Raw genomic sequence first — 23,212 nt, forward strand, 5'->3', positions numbered from 1 at the left:
TTCTAGTTTATTCTTAAATTTCTGTTTTCTTGGGTCCCAGCCTCAGCCTTCTCTGAAAGATACCTTGGTATGCCATCTCGGGAAGAAAGCACTTACCAGGTAACAAATTTAAAATAATGAAGAAAGAAGAGTATATTTGTTCTAAAAAATCAGTCAAATTGCAAATACAGGTAGATCTATATATACATAGATATTTGTGCTTTCCTTTATAGGCATCCAGTGTGCTACATAATATTCATGGCTTAAAAGAAGAAAATATATTAATAATTCATGGGACTGCTGACAGTAAGTATTGTATTTGCTGCTGCTGTTTGATGGGGTCTGACCTTGAACAAAGGGGTACATCTAAGAACTTGCTTCCAAGGGGCCCTGTAAACTTTTTGAAGAAGATAGCAGAGGATAGTGGCACAAAGAATCCAATATATAATAGGAAGTTAGAAGAAGGATGTCGGGACCAAGAGGAAAGAAGCTGTGAGCCTCGATGGCAATGCCATCCAACAAAACTTTCTGGGATGGTGGAAATGTTCCATATTTACGCTGTAGAACACTTGTAGCCACCAGCCACATACGGCTCTTGAGTACTTGAAATGTGTTTAATATGATCAGGAACTGAATTTTAAATTGTTTATTTCTAATTAATTAAAATTTTAATACCCACATATGGCTAGTGACTACCACTATGGGGTGTTATTCAGCACACTTCAAATCGAAAGTAACTTTGAAAACAGCAGGACAGCAAAAAGATGCCAGCACAGAGAAAATTCTGATAGGATCACTCACAGTTAAAACAAAAACCTTTTAAAATGCTTGTTTATGTCACTTCCCTTTTTTTCATCACTTTAAACATTGGCGATGGATGTGATTGATATTACTAGTAATAAATATAATTTTATATTCACTTTGAAGTGTTTAGGGGTCAAAGAATATATATACATATATATTTATGTGATACTTTACAACAGAGGACCGAGTATTTATAGCCCCATTCACAGATGAGAAAAATCAATTTCAAGGGAGTCAAAGCCTTGAATCAGTATTTCCTAATATCTGAACTTGTTTTTGTTGGTCCATCCTGTCCTGCCTCAGTAGTTTTACCCCATTTCACAGAGAATATCACTAAAAAGGTCTTAATAGCAAAGATGGTATCAGCTCTTTAACTTAACTTTACAGCATGCCAGGTCATTATTAGAGTTTAGATCAGTACTTATGTACACACACACACATATAGGGTGTAGATATGTATATATGTTAATATACAGTGTATGTATATACAGAGTGTATGTGTGTGAATAAACAGGTAAATGGGAGAGAAGAGACAAAAATCCCCCTAAGGTAGAATTTCCAAATTTATGTAGATACACATCCTCAAGGAGGCAAAGCTTAACTTTCTTCTTCCCCTTTCAGAATGGGTTGCACTTAGTGATTTGCTTCTAAAGAGTACTGTATGGAAGGGGCACCTGGGTGGCTCAGTCCTTAAGCGTCTGCCTTCGGCCCAGGTCATGATCCCAGGGTTCTGGGATCGAGCCCCGCATCTGGCTCCCTGCTCAGAGGGAAGCCTGCTTCTCCCTCTCCCACTCCTCCTGCTTGTGTTCCCTCTCTCACTGTGTCTCTCTCTGTCAAATAAATAAAATCTTTAAAAAAAGTAATGTATGGAAAAGGGAAGAAAGAATAACTTTACAATGGAGAAACTTAATACCATCTCAGCCAGGTGATCAAGGTTAACATCAACAGTAACAAGTCATGTTGATGGTATGCACCCTTGATATCACTTTATGAGAATGGCATTCTCTCTATATGGTCTTGTCCCAAAAACCCTTAACCTCAGTCTACCCATGAAAAAAACATCAGACAAACCCAGATGAGGAACATTCTAACCCATACTGCTCAGAATTGTCAAGGTCATCAAAAACAAGTCTGAAAATTTCTCGTAGATCGTAAGAGATTAAGGTGTCATGATATCTAAATGTTTCTTCCTTGTAATAAATGGACCATAATAATGTGAGTTGTGAACAATAGGGGGAACTGGGTAAGCCATCTACATGAACTCTCTCTACTGTCTTTGCAACTTTTTTGAAAATCTGCAACTATTACAAAATTTTAAAAAATAGAACTTAGATGATGCCATACCTGTGTTGGATGAAACATTATGTAAAAGAGAATAAACATTTTGATGGACATTAGAATCTTGTTCTAGGTATTAAGATCTTAGTAGTAACAAAAAATAGAAACTAAGTAATGAGTATATTTCAGAAAATGTGCCAAAAGCTTTTAATGTTATACTACCTATTTTCACAAAAATATTGGGCAGCAGGGCTATTATCTTGTTTAACTGATTGGGAAAATAAATATTATGGAATTTATATAACTTGCCAAAAATCATACAACCACTAATTCAAAGAAAGGGGGTTGGAATCTGGCATGAAGGCTCTTTTTCATTGTGCTCTGAAGCTTCAACTGTGAGAATAAATTATATTTGAGGTTAAAGTATTTCACGTCTGGCCATTACCCTAGAATATATTAGTGCTATTCAAATTTCTCTGTCAATATGTTGCAGCTATTAAGGTAAATCATGTTCTTCCTACCTCACTTAGGCACGGATCTGGTTCTTCACCCACTGATAATATGCAATCAGAGGTTCAGCACTGGTCACTTCAAAGGAAAAGCTCAAACATGCACACACGTACACACACCTCATATGGATCTGGCAGATTATAGGTGCTCAATGACCTTATAATACTACCATTATTAATATCATCATCAAAAACAACCAGCAAATTAGTTCACTAAGACAATTATACCTTTAATGTTCCTGTTTTAGGAAGTAGACAAACGACAAATATCAACGGGCTTCATACCAGAAACTAAACAGAAAAAAAAATCCAACTAGGGGCGCCTGGGTAGCTCAGTCATTAAGCGCGTCTGCCTTTGGCTCAGGTCATGATCCCAGGGTCCTGGGATGGAGCCCCGCATTGGGCTCCCCGCTCGGCCGAGAGCCTGCTTCTCCCTCTCCCACTCCCCGTGCTTGTGTTCCTTCTCTCGTGTTCTCTGTCATAAAAAATCATAAAAAAAAAAAAAACCCAACTATACTTTTGTACATTTATCTTTCCAGTTCCATCCATGAAGAGAAATTCTGGAGTCCCTTTCAATTTTTTTTTTTTTTTAATAACAAATGAGCAATATAAGGGGTCATTTTACCTTAGTCATTGCCCCAACTTATCAGCATTTCTTATAACTTACATTTACTCAGCAATTTGCAAATTTATTTAGAAGTAACATGGTAATATTCCCATGGAGTACAATAGGAAGATGTTGAAAGGATCTTGGGTAGATTTTAAAAAAGATTTAAATGATCTTTGGAATCTTTTATTGTCTGCTATGTGGTAGGATTAACTAGTGTCACAGCTAGTCTGACAAAGACACTTAAAAAAAGGTTGGCTTAAAAGTTATTTACAGGGGCCTGGGTGGCTCAGCCAGTTAAGCGCCTGACTTCAGCTCAGGGCATGATCCTGGGGTTCTGGGATCGAGCCCAGTGTGGGCATCTGCTTCTCCTTCTGCCCCTCCCCTTGCTCGTGCTTGTTCTTTTCTCTCTCTAATAAATAAAATCTTAAAAAAAACAAAGTTATTTACAGAAATTTGAAGATGCACAAAGTATAGGAATAAATAGCCAGGCAACATATGAGCAAAGTGCTGTACAAAGAGATTTGAGTGATTCATCCAAGACTTCGTAGCTACTTAGGGCAGTTCTATTCAACCCTGGTCTACTGTGCTGCATACTTCAGAGGTTTGGACCTCAGGTTCAGGCAGAGAGGGAAGCTAGAAGGAAACAGAAGAAACCAGTATGATCCACATTAAATACTGAGCCCTTCAATAACAAGATGTAGACTAATTTCTCAACATGGTGTAGTTTTTTTTCTCATTTAAAATAAAACAGAATGTCAGTATCTAATGGAGACTGAGCCCCAGTAATGCTCAGAAAGGAACAGAAAGATGGTTTGCTATATTACTATGCAGATAGGCATTCACTGCATTAAAATTGTTATAATTGTGTAACATATGTGAACAACCAGAAATAACAGATGATAAAATAAACTTAAATACTATCTTGTACAATCAGCAGAGCCTTAGAAGTAGTTTCTGTTTCAGTATTTTTTTTTATAAACCTTAAAGTTTTATAAGCATTGTATCTTACTGATTTTCAAGTGCTGCCAGGTATCAGTCTTTTATTTTATTTATTTTTTTAAAGATTTTATTTACTAGAGAGAGAGAGTGAGAGTGAGAGAGAGAGAGAGAGAGAGCATGAGTGGGAGAAGGGGCAGAGGGAGAGGGAGAAGCAGACTCCTGACTGAGCAGGGAGCTTGATGTGGGGTTTGATCCCAGGACCCTGGGATCATGACCTGAGCTGAAGGCAGGTGCTTTACTGACTGAGCCATCCAGGTGCCCCATGCCAGGTATCAGTCTTTTAAATGTGCAATGTATGTAAAGTATAATACTTAATTTCTTGAAAAAAAATGATATAAAAAGTTCTAATTCTAATAAATGCATTTCCATCAAATAATAGAATTTAATTTCTTACAGCAAAAGTCCATTTCCAGCATTCAGCAGAATTAATCAAACACCTAATAAAAGCTGGAGTGAATTATACTATGCAGGTAAGTCACTTTACTTTTTCATAAGGCTGTTTTCCCACCTTGGTTTTTCAGTTGTGAGATATAGAACACAGCTTCTGTACTACTCCATCCCCCTTGCTATTATTTTTTAACTGTGATTTTTAGGTACCAAAGATTGTGAGTTTTTTTCCTAATTATGCTGAGAAGCTCATGCTTTATGTGAACTGCAAAAACTTTCAAGAATGTCTTTTTCTTCTCAGACTTTTATTTCTATCACTAATAATGAATTGTTTTTAAGAGTCATGTTCCTTTTCCCTCTAGTACCTTCATTTTTCCCTCACTTTCTATCACCTTTATCATAAAAGGTAGGGAAAAAAGTGGTTTGAAGCGATATTGAGAAAAAAGGAGAGAAGAAAACATTTACATCTGTGCATTCAACCACATGTAGTGAATAGTACCAAAGATTTACTTTATGGTCATTATGGTAGGTGGGTAAGACAGACTTTACACCTTTGAGGACTTGCAGTCTGAGGAAGGAGTCACAGAAGGGAGAAAAAAAAAAAAGCAATTTTAATTTCTCAGCATTTGAAAGAACCAAAAGTAGTTCAACATATCTATAAGCACAGGTACCAGGGTCAGAATGATGAATGAAGAAGATGTAGAAATAAACAGATAATAGATCATGCCACAAACAATGTGAAGGAGTAGGGGGCTTTATTTAGATCATTGAGGCAGGTGTTCACTTTGGCAGCACATATACTAAAACTGAAACGAAACAGAGAAGATTAGCACAGCCCCCACACAAGGATGACACACATATTTGTGAAGTGTTCCATATTTTTTGTATGGAAGTATGTTCCATATTTTTGTATCAATTACAGTGTTGTACATCTGAAAATAATGTAACACCGTATGTTAACTGGAATTAAAATAAAAAGTTTGAAAAAGAATTTAAAAAAAGAAAAAATAAAAGTGATGTCATCTTAATAGTAAAAAAATTAAAATTAAAAAAATTAAAGAAATAAAAACTTTATACCCAGGAATTGACAAATATCTGTCTTTGTAATTTTAGAAACAAACACTTATGTCATTTATATTAGAGGGGACACTGTCAAATTAAAACTTATACCAGACAAGGTTAAACAGACAAGGCAGGCTTTATTTAAGTCTATTGCAAGAGGGGAGAGAAACTAAACTCTGTTGAAACACAGGGCTGGGGAGTTTACAGTAACTGGGGCGGAGGGAATCATAGGCCATCTGCGTTGGGTAGTTCACCTTACCAAATGGAAAAGTAAACTTCCTGTTTATGACAGGAGGTAGTTTTACAATGTGGAGCAAGCGTTCTACCCTCCCACAGGGAGGGCTGCTCTCCCCTTCAATATTTACATTTCAGAGAGATGGTTTTTAGGTCCTTGACAAAGACATTTCCTAAATTGTAGAACTGGCAAGACTGGAAGAAGATTTACATACAAAGGGGAATCGCAAGGTTTCTAAAATAGCTCTAAGAAAAGAAAGGTCAAGGCCTTAGAGTCAGGAAGAAATGGGTCTTAAATTTAGTCAAATTAAGGGGAATGTTAATGCTATCCTGGTCAACAGGAACATAGAAAGCTCTACTTTTTCCAACCTAGTTCTAATTTAAATACATAAAAAGCTGTAGTTTGTCTCAATTATTATTACAGGATTGTAATTAAAAAAGAGAAAAGTTTAGCACAAAAAACCCAGAGTTAAATTAGGTTAGATTTTGGTCAGATATTACTTTCCAAAGTTCCCTTGCCACTGGGACTAAAGGAATGAATTTTGAGGGACAGTATCTGTTTTGGTAACTTTCAATCTCTTTCCCCCTCAATGTTAGGTCTACCCAGATGAAGGCCATAATGTATCTGAGAAGAGCAAGTATCATCTCTACAACACAATCCTCAGATTCTTCAGTGATTGTTTAAAGGAAGAAATCCCTGTGTTACCACAGGAACCAGAAGAAGATGAATAATGGACCCTATTTATATAGAACTGAAGGGGATCTTGAGGCTCAATGAAACCTAACCAAGAGACTGTAATATTGTACATGCTCCAGAATTTCAAGGGCAGCTTAAGGAGATGACACTGGAACAGCACACTCAGAGACAATGAACTAGAATTTGAATACAGATGTCCTAGTCTACTGTGTTGCCAAGGGTGCAGAACTGGTTTCTTTGTGTAAGGAAGGTTAAAGGGTTGGTTTCCTGGGAGAAATTAGTTTTGCATTAAAGTAGGAGTAGTGCATGTTTTCTTCTGTTATCCCCCAATTTGTTCTGTAACTAGTTGCTCTCATTTTAATTTCAGTGGCCACCATCATCTTTGCATATGATGCATACTTATCAGTACCACATCCCTGATCTTTGATGGCTGAGCTGCAACCTAACACCTTACTGTATCTTTACAATAAGTGCAATTCCTTGTCTATTATTATGCTTAAGAAAATACTCAGTTAATAAAAAACAGTATTTTATGTAATTTCTGTTTATAAAAAGACATTATTAAATGGGTCAAAGGTCATGTAGAAATATGGATTTCAGCACCTTCCAAAGTTCAGCCAGTTATCAGTAGATACAGTATCTTTAAATCAACACACGAGTGTGTCTCAGAATATATAGACACACGTGTGCATATACAGTTAATAAATCTATCTTTACATGTTATTCATGCTACAAAGGATAAACTTCTGATGAATTAGAAGAGATGCTCTTTTACAGGCTATAATGGATGCTTTGTTTAATGAGCCAAAAATGATGAAACATTTTTTCCAATTCAGATTCTAGCTATTGCTTTCCTATAAATGTTTGGGTTGTGTTTGGTATTGTTTTTAGTGGTTAATAGTTTTCTAGTTGCAATTTAATTTTTTTGAATATGATACCTTGTCACATGTAAATTAGATACTTAAATATTAAATTATAGTTTCTGATAAAGAAATTTTGTTAACAATGCAATGCCACTGAGTGCTATTTTGCTCTTTTGGTGGAGAAGGCTTTTTTTAAAACACTTGGTCATTTTACTTCTCTCAATGCAGAATCAATTCTCATTTTCATTGTAAAAGCAAAGAACTGGATTATTTCATTTGCCAGTTCCTATTTAGTATTCTGTGCCTGCTCACTTCATCTGTTACTGTTTAATTTAAATCCTTCTGGTGAGAATTAGAAATGAAATATTTTTTATTCATTGGCCAAAAAAGTTCACAAACAGCAGTGTTTGCTATTTAATTTGAGTTGAAGGCACAAATGCATTAATTCTTGTGCTGTATTGACTTGCAGTAGTAAGTAAATGAGAGTGTAAAATAAACTTGACGGTATGAAGTCAAATTTAAGTCATGAGAATATTAAATTTGGTGACTAAAATCACTTTGGTGACTTAAGGGATCTGTCGGAAAATGAAAGTCTGTAATCGAGCTTAGAAGTTTAGATAAACCTAGGCAGTGTACTGTTTTTGTGGTTTCTCTCAAATTCCTCAGGACAGGCTGGATTCTCATGACATCAAGACACCAGGAGGAAACTCAAAAATGTCACAGAACTGCTCAGTAACTCTCCCATTTTCTTGAAGGATCAACCCCCAAATCTGGGTATTTGGAAGCATATAAATTGTTTTTTGGATATTCGACTTTTCTTCTGGATGCTTTGGAATTGTGTCTTCACTGCTCCGCTGGATTCAGTTTAAAATGGGAAAGGCTCACTTTTCTGAGAGACCCATTTCAGGTCTTTTTCAAGAATAGTAAACACATTTTTTAAAAAATAAGTTTAATGTTTAAAAGGAAAGTTTTGCCTATTTTATTAAGATGGAAATTTCTTTTTAGGCTGATTTGAAGTCCAACTGAAGCTTTTTAATCACTATTTTAAATTTCAACCACTAGAGTTTTTTATGATGCAAATAATTATGGTGTCTGAAAGATGTGGTTTTATTGAATGTCTATTTGAGCAACATTTTAAAAGCATTTACCTTTTACTGTTCATCATTTCTCTTGTTTTATTACTATTATCAATGTTTATCTATCTTTCAATTAATTTAATACAGTTTCTAATGTGAAAGACATTTGTCTGGAACCCACTTTCACCTTAAAGGCTAAATGGATCTCAAATGAAGACAGACTGTTTAATAGGAAGGTGGAAATTTTTCATCTCCATGATTCTTTGTTTTAATCATTGGGCCACTTTAGAAAAGGGAATGCTCACCTACACAGACACCAACTATTAAAGGAATCACGTAACTGAACTTTGTCCTTTATATATTTGCCTTTGGTTATATCCAATTATTTCATGTGAATTTGTGCATTGAGGGTTTCCTAGAACTCCAGCAGCAAGCTTTCCAAGTGTGATTTGCCCTTTAAAGTTAAAAAACTCAAGATAAAATAAAAAATTCAACAAAAACAGGTAAGCAGTATCAAATCATCCATAAACACATAACTTTTTGAAACTATTTTAAAAGAGAAAAGTGTTGTTTCCTTTCTTTTTTTTTTTTTTTTTTTAATGTCCACTGCCTCCATTGAGATCTCTAATTCAACAGCTAGAGACTAAAGAGACCATGGGATCTGTTTGAATTTCCTGGAAACTAAAGGAAGATGCTCTTCAAAACCTGGGTCTCAAAAACAAAAACATGGTTCTCAGTTCACCCTGACAGTGTGTCTTTTCTGACTGGATGTTTAATATAGAAATTACTTTTTATAATTCACATTCCAGTTGTAGATCTACTAGAATGAGGTGACCAGAACATTGGTCTCTACCATACAGGGAATTATTTGTCAAGTGGTAGGCTTTGAAACAGAAGAATCTGGAACTGAATTGCTCTCAAGTTTCAAAGTCACTGAGGGCACATGGTTTGTATAAAGAATCATGTATGAAATACCTCGTGTCCCTCCTCAAATGCTCTCCCCATCTTCACATCATACAGCAATAAGTAGTGCATAAATAAAACCTGACCCCTCAGCTGCACTCTCACTTTCTGTTCTGGGGATTCTCTGAAGTAACGTTAGCTCTCTACTGGAACCAACACTCATCACTTATGCATTACGAATCTACATGAGGATGTTAATACGTATCCACTCTGAAACCCAGTTAATGGAAGACAGGAGCAGTTGAGTATATGTTCCCCATTTTCTTTCTCTCTCTCCCTCTCTCTCTTTCTTTTTAAAGATTTTATTTATTTATATGACAGAGAGAGAGAGCACAAGCAGGGGGAGCGGCAGGCAGAGGGAGAGGGAGAAGCAGGCTTCCCGCTGAGCAAGGAGCCTGATGTGGGACTTGATCCCAGGACCCTGGGATCATTACCTGAGTGGAAGGTAGACACTTAACCAACTAAGCCACCCAGGCGTTCCCCTCCCCCCCATTTTCTTTCCTTAGAATGCCCCATGAGACTCAGTTGCCCACAGCTGACTGTGGGCAGAAACACTGTTCTGTTTCCCCCTTCCCCATTCCACTTGGCTCAGTTCCTCACTTGTATCTCCTAGAATCATTTCTCAAAATAAAATAAACATGCATCAGGCCCTATTTTCTGGGGAAAGCTTTTTGCCCACAGGAGTTTACCACAAGGATGAACAAACAAAATGAGAATAAAGAAGTGCTTCCTTTTCAGTTTAGAATAAGCTGCTTTTACCTAAAATTTCCTGGATGCTTACTAAGCACCAAGCATGTACCAAGTGTTCTACTTTTATTATCAAATTAAACTTCTCAACATGCCCTGATTCCCATTTTACAGATAAGAAAATGCAGTCTGATGGGGCGCCTGGGTTGCTCAGTCGTTAATCGTCTGCCTTCGGCTCAGGTCATGATCCCAGGGTCCTGGGATCGAGCCCCACATCGGGCTCCCTGCTCGGCGGGAAGCCTGCTTCTCTCTCTCCCACTCCCCCTGCCTGTGTTCCCTCTCTCACTGTCTCTCTCTCTGTCAAATAAATAAAACCTTTAAAAAAAAAAAAAAGAAAAAAAGAAAATGCAGTCTGAGAGGAGTATGCAAGGCACCCACATTTTATATAACTAATGAATGAATAGCCTAAACCTCGCTCTAGCCATCTGAGAAGCCCCTGTTCTCAGCCATTCTGCTTTATAAAGGTAGGAAAGGTTTCATCTGACAAAGGATTCTGAATATTTAAATATACAGTTCCAGATATTTTTGAGAATGATTTTATAGCAATAACACTGAAAGGGAAATGATAGGCTAGTGTATCTATACCCGTATTTGAAGCTACATGGATTCCCTGATGTCAAGAGGACTTATGTAATATTTAAAATATACTTTGTTTTTGATCAGAGATACACGAGAATTATTCCCATCCATGGAAACCCTTGCCGAGAAGACAATGTCTATATGCCTAGGATATCATTAGTAAAATCCCTTGCTCTGACATTATGCCAAGAACATTCCAAAATCATTCCAAGGGGCATTCAAAAACATTATGTTGATCAAAGTACCCAGGCTTGTAAACATGAAAACTCCACCTAGTCTTCAAACATTAAAATCCAGAAAGCATGTTACAACATTTAGAGCCATAACTGGCATCCACAATCCTATTTGCAATCTGACTTAGGAAAATTGCATTACTTCCCACTTTTCTATTACTATAGGAAATATATTTTGTTTACCACTGATCAAATCTGCTAACAGTCACTTCATTTGGCAAAATTCCAGCAATTTTATAAAAGAGTCTGTAAATTAAAAAATCCCCTTTCTCATCAAAGACAAGGCAGATTAAAAAAAAGTCATATCGAAGTACAATTTTGATTATTTTTCTTTCAGATTTCCAATTAAGTTTAAGATAGTCTGATACAAGTATCACAGGGTTTTGATACAGCAGCTTGAGAAGGAAAGTCTCTAGGCTGATTATCACAATCTGTCTTCTATCAGACATTGTACCATTTTAACTAAGTAATCTTTGGCATGAGTGAAGCTTAATAATACAGAAATGCAAAATCATCAATAGAAGAGGAACTCACATATGTTCAACATCTAGGCTTTTTGTCATATAATCTCACCGAATGCCCAAACCAACCATATGAGACAGACACTTATTTGATGAAATCAAGATTCGGAGGTTAAATGATTTTCTACAGGGTCACACAGTTTGTAAATGACAGAACCAGGATTTGAACACAGACCATGATGACCTCAAAGCCCTCATATGTGATAATCCTATCTATGAATTTTTTAGCTGGTAAATTCTTAAGCTTCATCATGCATACCTTTAGGTTGGATTAAACTTCCAAGTCCCTCACTATTCAGTGTTGCCGCTTAGTATGTATCTGATTTCAAGTAACTCAACGCAAACTTAAAAGTGGCTGAAATATGTGTTACCCGATTATGTAGGCAGTTTGGGCATCACCTGAGAGTCTGTTAGAAATACAGACTCTTAGGCACCACCCAGGCCCTCCTGAATCGGAAACTTAATGGTAACAAATCCTCAAGTGATTTGTATGCACGGTAAAGTTTAAGAAGCACTGGCTTGAAGGACAAGAACCTTTATTTACTCATATCCCAAGAGAGCTAAAGTTGGGTGCTTCTAGGGGCAGTTTAACAGATCAATTTATTTGGCCCCTTCATTAGGGTCAGGATAACCGCAACTGCCCCAGACAGTATGTCCTTTCACAGCAATATCCCAGGATAGATAGGCAAGCAGTGACTATGTTTTTATCAGGAAAGGTAACTTTCTCCAGAAGTCTTAAGCAGAATTCCTTTCAAATTCTTTCATCCAGGCTTTGGTTGTAAGTATGGCAGGCTAGGAAGTTACCTATCTGAAATTGCAATCTCCTTAGTGAAGGTGCAACAAATAAGAATGTAAGAACAAAGAGAATGGCTGTAAGACAGGTGCCCAGTGTATGGCTCTGAAGAGATAGTAAATCCTACCAAATGCAGTAAGAGCCTAAATGCTGACATTTTCAGTAGAGACAGCTCAAGGCACTGAGCAGTGAAGATTGGGGAGGTGGGGGGAGGGTGTTTACACAGATCCTTTGTTTTTTTTTTTAAAGATTTTTTTTATTTATTTATTTTGAGAGAGAGAATGAGAGACAGAGAGCATGAGAGGGAGGAGGGTCAGAGGGAGAAGCAGACTCCCTGCCGAGCAGGGAGCCCGATGCGGGACTCGATCCCGGGGCTCCAGGATCATGACCTGAGCCGAAGGCAGTCGCTTAACCAACTGAGCCACCCAGGCGCCCTACACAGATCCTTTGTTTGAAGGTGTCTCACTTTTCCTCCCAGAAGACCCCCAAAATCTGTTCCACCCTCTGTTCCTAAGAGTTGGTACACTTTTTCCTAGATGACATTTTCTCTTTTCACCTTTGCTCTTCATTATTGACACAGTTTTTAGTGTAGGCAGGCAGTTTTGAAATTTGATTGCTGTGCTAGCAGTCCCATTTTGCAGGCTTTATTTGCTCTAACACGATTTATGATGCCTTGATTATCTCTGTATGGCCTGAATTGCTAGTCACACCATTAATTCTCCTGATTGATGGATTACATAAGGCATATTCCAATGGGAAAAGCAAAGGAAACACAGGTAACACAGCCTCCCCATTCATAAGCACTTTTAATGGGAGTAATTGTCATTAGATTCCAACTCTCTATCCCTTTAGGACACCATGTGTGACTTTTAATGATCTGTATGATGTAACTGGATTTTGAGCCTCTGGGGAGAACAAGTTGTAAATTCTCTTGCCCAGGATAAATGGTAAATTTCAACATCAAGGTTGACTTCAAATCATGTAATAACTAAAGGATACTTTGTGCCTACTATGCGCCAGGTACTGTGCTGTTTGCTACAACATTAGGATCCTTTTTTAAAAAACAGAACAAAATAAAACAATTAACGTGTCAAATGTATAAATGGGTATTTTAGCTCAAATGATATAGCTAAAAGAGTCATCATTCACTAAAAAGTATCAGCATATTCAATCACGTTTTGATTTTCACTGCATCATTTGTAATGTTCCCTTATGGTCTATGCTATTCCCTTGGACCTGCTCCCTTTGAATAATCATCCCATGATGAATTTACTGGTTTTTTCCCAAGTCAAAGGAAAAGGACTCCGCAGCCCATCGTCACACTGGATAGCAGTGAGTCTGTATGCAGCTACCTGTCCCACTATCAATTTAGGGAATTTTGTAGTAAAGTCCTGCCATTTCTTGACAACTGTTTCTCAATCCAGATAACCCCTGAAAGAGGGACACTGATTTAAAAAAAAAAAAAAACACTCGGAATCAAGAAATATTATGACCACTGCACTCCCCTTACTGATTAACTGCCCTAAATCCCTTTAAAAATCCCTGGGCCGGACAGAAAGCTTGGAGTTGGCCTCTAGATAAGAGTCCACCATCTCCTTGCCGGCTTCCTGAGTAAAGCTCATATTCCTTTCCAATCAAAACTCATCTCTTGAGTAAAGGATTTTCTAGAGACAGGAAGCTGAACTTGAGTTTCAGTAACACCAGGATAAGCTCATTAACAGATTTATTTCACCTTTAAAGTGGTTGCAGGAATTAAGTACAATCACTATCCCAATTTTTATATACGTAAACTGTAAGGTTAATAAAGTTGAGTTACTGAAAGCCAATGGATTAGTGACAGTAAGACACACACTCATTGGTGCAATTAAAGAAAAAAATGTTAAAGAAATAAAGCTTTCTCACTCACATGATGTTTTATATACGGCAGGTGTCATATATATGGTTTTACTCTCACCTGTTATCTGAAACACATGTCTCTGGGCTGTAACCTCAAGGTTGAAGGAGACACCCAACAGAAGCTTTCAATGGCCATCTCTCTGAAGTAATACCCATCACACCTGCCTGCAGTCCGTTTTTCTGAACAGCTCTCAGTGTCCAACCTAATAGCAAAGAGATTGGAACATTCAGGGAAATAAATGTAGCATTCAGGGAGTGCTAACTATCGCTAGCTCAGTCCACAATTCTGAACATGATACATTTCAAGGACTCATTTTATTTTCCCCATTACACAGAGCACAATGGACCCCACCCCAAGGGACATAATCCCAATGCTTTCCAGCACAGAGAGCAGGATTTCTGGGAGGATAGGGTTCAAGATGATAGTGTAGACAGAGACTGCACTCACCTCCTCCCACAGACAAAACAAATTCACACCAACATATGCAGTAATTTCCTCAAAAAAAGACTTGAGGGGTGCCTGGATGGCTCAGTCAGTTAAGCCACAGACTCTAGGTTTTGGCTCAGGTTATGATCTGAGGGTCCTGAGATGGAGTCCCAAGTGGGCTTCCCGGCTCAGCGTGGAGGCTACTTAAGATTCTCTCCCCCACCTCCCGCATGCACACGGGCATGCGCATACGCACAATCACGCCGGTGCGAGTCCACGCACTTCCTAAAAAAAAAAACCAAAAAACATGAAAAATAGAAGAAAAGAAAAAGACTTGGAAACTGGATGAACTGAGTCTTCACAACAAACGATAAAAGGGCAGCATCCGAAGGGGTAAAAGACGTAGGGTCTCATCAAAAAGCAAAATACAAAAAACAAACAAAAAGCGAAAAACATTCCAGGCGTAGCAATCTACCATCAGAAGGGATCTCCAGAATACAGCCCTTTTCCCTGAAAAGCAAGGGCTCTGTGCTCCACAGCAGGCACCCCAATCCCTACATCCTGCACAGAGCGGAGCACCCATACTCCTGGCTCTGAAGACAAACGGGAATTACAGAGAGGAAAATCATAGAACTTAGGGAAATAAGAACCTCCTCTTAAAGGGCCCATGCAACTACTCACCGGCACCAGGATGCAGCGTAAAATCCCCTCTGAAAAGCACCTAGAGGATATGTGAAGGAGACACACTTACTAATCCTAAAGTGTCTGTGGCAGAGGCGGGAACTTGCTGAGAACTCTCTCCAGCCACAGAGACACTGCTGGACGCCGGTTTTGCGATCTCACTCTAACTTGCTAACGCCACACTGTCGGGCACCATTTTGAAATTCTCTGAACCTGTTAAGCCCCAGAGCGCATGCGCTGCTGAAGGTCCATCCATCCCGGAGCTGCAGGGCCCTAATCAGAGTGAGTCAAAATCTGTTATAAATTGTAAAATGATACCCACAGTAAGGTCTGAAGACTTAAAATTTAAAATGATCAGTTTTTTGTTCTCCACACAACAATGGACAAGGATGGGATAACCAAAATAAACAGTCCCATATGGAAAGGGAAATAATAGGTAAGTCCGCTTGGAGAGTAAGTAGCGCAGCTTCCCTAGCCTCTTGCCTACGACAGTTGGGAGCCCAAATGCCTTCTTAAGTCTTATATAGTCACGTGCTGTTTAATACAGGCTTACATATTTTTAGTATTAAAAATAATATATTACTTATATTTACTTTCAAACAGGTCTGAAGTCAGCAACTAAACCTACATTTTTTTTTTTTTGATTTTATTTATTTGTGAGAGAGAGAATGAGAGAGAGAGAGCATGAGAGGGAGGAGGGCCAGAGGGAGAAGCAGACTCCAAGCTGAGCAGGGAGCCCGATGTGGGACTCGATCCCGGGACTCCAGGATCATGACCTGAGCCGAAGGCAGTCGCTTAACCAACTGAGCCACCCAGGCGCCCCTAAACCTACATTCTTTTTAAAGCACAGTTTAACAATGTACACAAATCTTTGGAGGAATAGGCTATGAGAACTTCTTTCCCTATCACTCAAAATATTAGTAGCTAACTTAAGACCATCTGTAGCAATAGAAGACTACATCCTTGATCTGAGCTTCATCTTAATCTATTGAAAAGATTTTAATCCTGTCATTTTCTATTTGTGATCAGTAAACTGACTTTTTGAACGCTGAAAAGACCGGGATATCTCAACTCTTTCTATGACCTTCTGCTTAAATTTATTTTTTAATGATCTATATAATTCATAAAACCATATAAATGATGTTTTAAAGTGTGCAGTCCTGGGCGCCTGGCTGGCTCAGTCTGTAGGGTATATGACTCTTGATCTTGGGGGCGTGAGTTTGAGCCCCAACTTGGCGTAGAGATTACTTAAATAAACTTAAAAAAATTACTGTGTACAATACAGTGGGTTTTAGTATATTTACAAAGTCATGCAAATATTGTCATTGTTTTCAGAATATTTCTTTTTTTTTTTTTTTTAATATTTTATTATTTATTTGACAGAGACACAGCGAGAGAGGGAACACAAGCAGGGGGAGTGGGAGAGAGAGAAGCAGGCTTCCCGCTGAGCAGGGAGCCCAATGTGGGACTCGATCCCAGGACCCTGGGATCATGACCTGAGCCGAAGGCAGACGCTTAACGACTGAGCCTCCCAGGCGCCCCGTTTTCAGAATATTTCTATCATCCCAGAGAGAAACCTTATAACCTTCTGCTGTCACCTCCATGTCCACTTTTCCCTAGCTCCTGACAATCACTAGTCTGTTTTCTTTTTGTATGGTTTTGCCAATTCTGGAAATTTAATGTAAATGGAATCATACAATAGGTGGACTTTAGTGATTGGCTTCTTTCAGTTAGCATAATATTTTCAAAGTCGATCTGTGTTGTAGCATGTGGTACTTAATTCTTTTATTTGTGGCTGAGAGATTCCCCATTATATATTCCAATGTATATATCACATTTTCTTAATCCACTCGGCAGTTGGTAGACATTTGGTATTTTGTCGCTTTGGGGCTATTTTGAATAATGTTACTATAAATATTCAGGTTTTTGTGTGGACATGTTTTCAACTGTCTTGGCTATGTACCTAGAAGGGGAGTTACTTGGTCAAATGGGAACTGATTTAGCTTGTGAGGAACTGCCAAACAGTTTTCCAAAGTGACTGTACTGTTTTACATTACTGCCAGCAATTTGAAAGTCTCCAGCCATCCTACTGAGTGTGAAGTATCCTGTGATTTTGATTGGCATTTACCTAATGCCTAATGATACTGAGAATCTTTTCATTTACTTATTGGCCATTTGTCTACCTTCTTTAGAGAAATGTCCAGCCAGAATGGTGGCCACTTTCTAAGTTTTTTTTTTTTTTTTTTAAGATTTTATTAATTTATTTGAGAGAGAGAGAGCAAATGAAAGAGAGAGAGCACAAGCCCGGGTGGAGGGGCAGTGGGAGAGGGAGAAGCAGACTCTCCTCTGAGCAGGGAGTTAGTCTCCAGGCTGGATCCCAGGATCCTGGGAACATCACCTGAGCCAAAAGCAGAGGCTTAACTGACTAAGCCACCCAGGTGCCCCTGGGTTATTTTTAAGAGTCTTCTAATATTCTGATATTGATCTCTTATCAGATATGTGATTTGCAAGTAATTTTTCCCCTTATGTGGGTCTTTTTGTCTAAGATATTGTTTTTTTGTGTTCTTACAAACTTTTTTATGAACTTTGCTTGGTCCATTTGTTAAGTATCCCAAAGTTTGAAATTCTACATCTCTTCCTTCTTAGTTAATTTAAAATTTCCTATAAAGAAAATTTATTGCCATCAAACCTTTTCCTATAGTACACGTAGGAAAGGCAGGATAAATGCCTCAGTTTTCCCCTTTATTTAAAACTTTTCAAAATGATTCATTGATTTCCTATCATTCTCCAACGAATTTACTGAGGAATTCTTTTAGTTTTAAAATTATTAGAAACTTACAAATTTGAACATATAGTATGGGTTTTAACCGTTTGAAGTTATTATCCAAACTGATGCTTACAGCATGCCTTTTTTATACCTTTCGAGCTGATTCTTAAGTTCATTCCTGAGTCCTTTTGTTATAATCCAGGTAGCCTGTGACAGCTTCTTTTCTTTGTGGTATGACAAAATGTTATGAGTTTTCTTGTATTTCTTTCCCTGGACTTGGAGCTTTCTTCTTTACAGTGTGTAATTGTATTTACACATTATAATTTGAGCAATAGAAGTGCACAGTGCTATTGGATTGATCATTGTTTCTAGGCTTTTTCAGTGGACAGAGCAAGAAAATAAATTAAAAAAAATAAAATGTTATGCTTTCAGTACCCATTTAATAAAACTAAATAATTACTCATTTATTTTAACCTATAATTCAACATTGCAATCTCAGGGAAAACATGTCAAACTTGCCACTAATAATAAAATTAGTAAATCATACTACTTAGTTTATTTACTTTTTTTTTTCCCAATCCTTGGAGTATAGAGATTAATGTATTTAAAAATCATTTGGAAAAAAAGTCCATTCAGTATACTTGTACTTTATACTCAATATAAAGTTAGAATTATTGGTTTTATTTTTCTTTATGTATTTAAGCACTGCTTATTACACTCAACTTTGTTGTATATAATCTAACATTTGGATGATTAAAAATTAAATATATATAAAAAGAAATAAAAATTAGATCCTATTCTTCACTCTATTTATTCTCTTCCCATACATACCACTTACAAATAACGGATTATGTATTCATCTTAAATAGTATGATTTGAAAAAATATGCATAGATGATACTAATCTCTAGCTTCTTAAACAGTAACATATTAAAACACATTTCTCCACCTAAAATTTTCACTCAAAAATAAATCCTAGAGATCACTCTGTAGGATTATCAGGATGTATTCCTCATGCCTTATTACTGGTGCATATTGTAATAATATAATAATGGTAATACCCACTATTTGGAGGCATTGTATTAAATTTATAAATTAACTTCAGGAGAAGTAATATCTTAATAAAGCTGATCCTCCCTAAGTAAGAACACAGCATGTTTGGATTTATGTTTCGTTCAGAAGTGTTCTGTAGTTTAGCTCATGTGGATTGACACATCTTATTTTAGCCTATTTTTATCTATTTTCTTTTCTCGTTTGTTTGCTATAGTAAATAGTTTAGTAAATACTTTCTTCTCTTTCTTAGAATTGGTTTTTCTTTGTATCCATGAAGTCTACTGATTTTTCTATGTTGTTTTTTGAACCAACTACTTTACAAAATCACTTAATTTTCAGGATAGGTTTACCGTGATTGTTTTAGGAGGTTATCAATATGTAACAACAAGTAGAGGCACTTTTACCTCTTTCTCTCTAATTTTTATGCCTCTAATTGCTTTCACTAGCCCATTCACATTTGCTGAATATATGGGATGTCCTTTTCTTGTTTGTAATTTTAATGGGAGAGTATGGTGTTTCCCCATTAAGAGAGAGGATAATTATTGGGTTCAGATATTTTTTAAGTACATTTAGCCTACACAGGTATTGAATATTGTCCTATATCTTTATGGTATCTATTGAGAGGATCATTTTTTTTCTTGTTAGATATTTTAATATGAATTGTGGATAGATTTCCTAATACTGAGTGCCCTTGAAACAGTGGACTAATGCTATGTAAGTTTCAAATATAATATCAAATTCTCTTGATATTTAAAAGTGAGATTGGTATATGGTTTTCTTTCCTGGGTGTGATTTTTTTCTCTGGTTTTTGAATCAGTGTTACGCTTGCTTCATAAAGGAATTGTGGACATTTTTGCTTATGTTTCCATGTTCTGGAATGATTTAAGGTACATTGGCAATACGGATATTTAAAAGTTTTTTTTTTTTTTTTTAGAAATTTCTTAAGAAAACCTCTCAGCCTACTTCATTTTTGTTTTATTTGTGTGAGTGTGTATATGTGTGTGTGTGAGGGGGCTGTTTTTATTTTATTTATAGCCATCTTGGTCTCTAGTCTATCTCTAATTTGATTCAAATTTTTATTACCAATGATTTTCAAAATTACTTCATCTAGGACGTAACATTTATTTGGATATGTTTGTTCAAAGTGGTTTATATTTCTGTTATTGTTTTGTTTTTCTTTACATAATTTTGAATGATATGCAGTATCATTTCTGCTTTTGTGTTTGTCTTTTTTGTTTGCTTTTTTAAATTAAATTATCTATGAGTTTTCTCGTTTGCCTCCCCCTCCAAGAGGCAGTATTTTGATATTTTTATTTCCTCTACTGTTTTCCTGTTTTCTAACTCATTAATTTATCCTTTTATTTTATTAGATTATTCTCTGTACATTATTTTTGTGGACTTTATTATTATTCTTTGACTTTTGACTTGATTGTTTTACTAATGCATTTTTGTTTGGTTTTAATGCTGAAAATTTTCCTTTACTAAGCACTTTTGCTACTGTATCTCATTGCTTTTATGTCATGTTTTATTACTATTAAGTCAGCAAATTTCAAATTTTTAATTGATTCTTTGACCAATGAATTATTTAATAGAATATGTATGGCTTTTTAAAAAAATTATTATAGTGCTAAAAACTTGTTTTAAAATAATGTCTGGTGTTATTACACAGTAATGATAGAACACTATTTAAATTATATTATTTGAATTATGAGATATTCCTTGTAACCTAAGATATGGTCATTTAGTAATTTTTTTTCTAACAAGTGCTCACTGTACATTTTGAAAAGAAATTTTAATTTCAGAACTGGAGTTCACTGTTTTATATATATAAGTATTATTGGCCTATAAAGGGTCTTAATTTATAGCCAGTGATGAACATTTGTCTTTCTTGGTAGAGAGGAGGGGTAGGTGGGGGGACACCTTTAAAAATTTAGTCCTGTTTTTGGCAAATAGGGGAAATATAGAGAGCTCTTCCTGTATCTGTTACTTCTCATTTGTCTTCATCTCAAAATAATCCTTACATCAGAGTGGCATATTTTAGGATAGCATATTCTGTTACCCTGTAATTCTTAAATTTTTTTATATTATTACTAATATTTTGCTCACTTCATCTGTCTTGGGTTGAGAGAGAGGCATTAGAGTCTCCTGTTAGTAGTCTATAGTCTGTATTTGTCTTTTTTTTTTTTTTATCTTCTGTAATATCTGCTTTATAAAAGTTGTTGCTATGTTATTTGGGACCTGGATGTCTCAATGATTTTCTCCCATAATATATCTTAAGTTTAATAATTTTATTAGACTTTATGTCTATGGGTTGGCTTTCCAGATACACAGTGTGTCTGTTTAATTAATAGATAAATAATAGTTAAAAACTACTTTTCATATTTAGTTAAGCTTTTCCAATTATGAATTGTAGTATAAATTTAATAATTTTCTATTGCTTTAGTTTTCTTCTTCCCGGATTATTATTAAATATAAATTGACTCTTCTTTGCTTATGTTATATTAATCAAATCATTTTTTATATTTTTAATTCATTTTGAAATTTATTCCCTTTACATCTTTTAGTTATCTGAAGCAGTTTTTCATGTTGTTTATTCACCTTTGTGTTTCATCAATTCTTCATTTCTGAAATAATTTATTTTAATTCTTTTAAAACTTCCCTAAATTCTTTCAGTACCTTTTCAAATTAATCTTCCTTTTCTCCAATTACCTCATTATGAGTTTATCTAATTGTAATATATGCTATTATTTCAATTTTTATACTATTTTCTTAATTTCTTGAAATTTATTTTAAAAATATGCAGCTTTAATCTACTTTGTTATTATTTGCTTATATTTTTCCTGTATCAGCACTAGCTAGTTTTAGAAGATTTCTACGTGAATTCTTGGCAACAAACACAAGTAGTGCTGGTTCGATATATATGTGTGTGTGTGTGTGTATACACATATACATACATACATATATCGTAATTTATCCAAGAATAACCACATTAACATTTTACTGCTGATGCAAAATCAGTGGGGTTGGGGCATTAAAAATGCTGGCATTTAGCAAACAAAGCAGTGACACCAAATAGAACTAGTAGGCATTGTGTTCTTCATTGTCTTACACTTACAGGAAAGAAAACAACCAAAACCAGTTTCTTTTAAGAGTGTTTTTGATGAAGTAATTTAAAAATATTAGCTTCATTAAATGTCAACCAACAAGGATATGTCCTTTTAATATATGATGTGATAAAATAAGCAATATGCATAAGCACTTTTCTTGCATACTAAAGTATAATGAGTGTCTTCAGGAAAAGCATTTGTTTTGTTCCATTGTGTGATTTGAAAGCTGAACTAGTTACTTTTTTGATGAAACACTATTTTTACTTGGAAAAAAAAAATGGCTGACAAATAAATTACGGTTATTCAGATTTGGATTTTTGAAAGAAATATTTTTGAAAAATAACAAACTCAGCCTATAATTTCAAGAGAAAATCTGATTGTATTTGTTACCCATAAAAAAATCTCTACTTTCAAATGAACATTAAACTTTAGGAAAACTTAGTTATCTGCCACCATAATCTTGACAGCTTCTCAAAATGTAAGAATTTTGGGGTGAGATTATTAAGAATGTGATTTTTCATATCATATGATGAAATGTATAAATGTCTGTAAGAATTGCATAATATTGTGGACGAGTATTTCCAAAATGGCCAAATCATGATGTGACAAAATCATACATCAGTTACAAGTAGACCTCAACAATTTTTCATAATTTGAGGGCTTTGTCCTGAAAGAGAATTTTAGTGGGTCATTTCAAGAGTTCAGAGATCCCCAAATACTGTAGCACCATTTGACTTTACCTCAGAACAGTCAATTCCCCCATTCATTGGAGACTTGAAGCCACTTTCTATTGCCTGCAACTGTTCTTACCTTGCTCCATTAAGCTCTCCAATGGGACCTCCAAATTCTCTTCTCCTTCCTTCTGCTACCTTCTATACTACTGCATACAACACAGGTCTTTTTTTGTTTTTGTTGTTGTTGTTGTTGTTCCACTTACATTTTGGGGAC

At 36.1% G+C, this 23,212-nt stretch overlaps 1 protein-coding gene, 1 long non-coding RNA gene and 1 other non-coding gene across 3 annotated transcripts in view; 2 read left to right on the plus strand and 1 right to left on the minus strand.

The window, feature by feature from the left end:
• The window catches only part of DPP10 (dipeptidyl peptidase like 10), a 117,809-nt gene extending 108,790 nt beyond the window's left edge, over window positions 1-9,019 (plus strand). The window contains exons 16-19 of the mRNA XM_031029028.2: window positions 41-99; window positions 213-285; window positions 4,576-4,649; window positions 6,460-9,019. Coding sequence (XP_030884888.1) covers window positions 41-99; window positions 213-285; window positions 4,576-4,649; window positions 6,460-6,594 — 341 coding nt within the window. The 3' untranslated portion in view covers window positions 6,595-9,019. The remainder of the gene's footprint in view (window positions 1-40; window positions 100-212; window positions 286-4,575; window positions 4,650-6,459) is intronic.
• On the minus strand, window positions 3,143-15,886 carry LOC145720575 (uncharacterized). The gene is made up of 3 exons (XR_014143642.1): window positions 14,679-15,886; window positions 14,289-14,433; window positions 3,143-3,813 (listed from the first exon to the last, which is right to left on the minus strand). It is a non-coding gene; the product is annotated as an uncharacterized LOC145720575 (long non-coding RNA).
• Window positions 5,343-5,449, plus strand: LOC115941220 (U6 spliceosomal RNA). The gene has a single exon (XR_004075977.1). It is a non-coding gene; the product is annotated as a U6 spliceosomal RNA (small nuclear RNA).
• Window positions 15,887-23,212: the final 7,326 nt, after the last annotated feature.

The sequence above is a fragment of the Leptonychotes weddellii genome, chromosome 3, assembly GCF_054177405.1.
Source record: "Leptonychotes weddellii isolate Sample4059 chromosome 3, ASM5417740v2, whole genome shotgun sequence".
NCBI classification, from domain to species: Eukaryota; Metazoa; Chordata; class Mammalia; order Carnivora; family Phocidae; genus Leptonychotes; species Leptonychotes weddellii.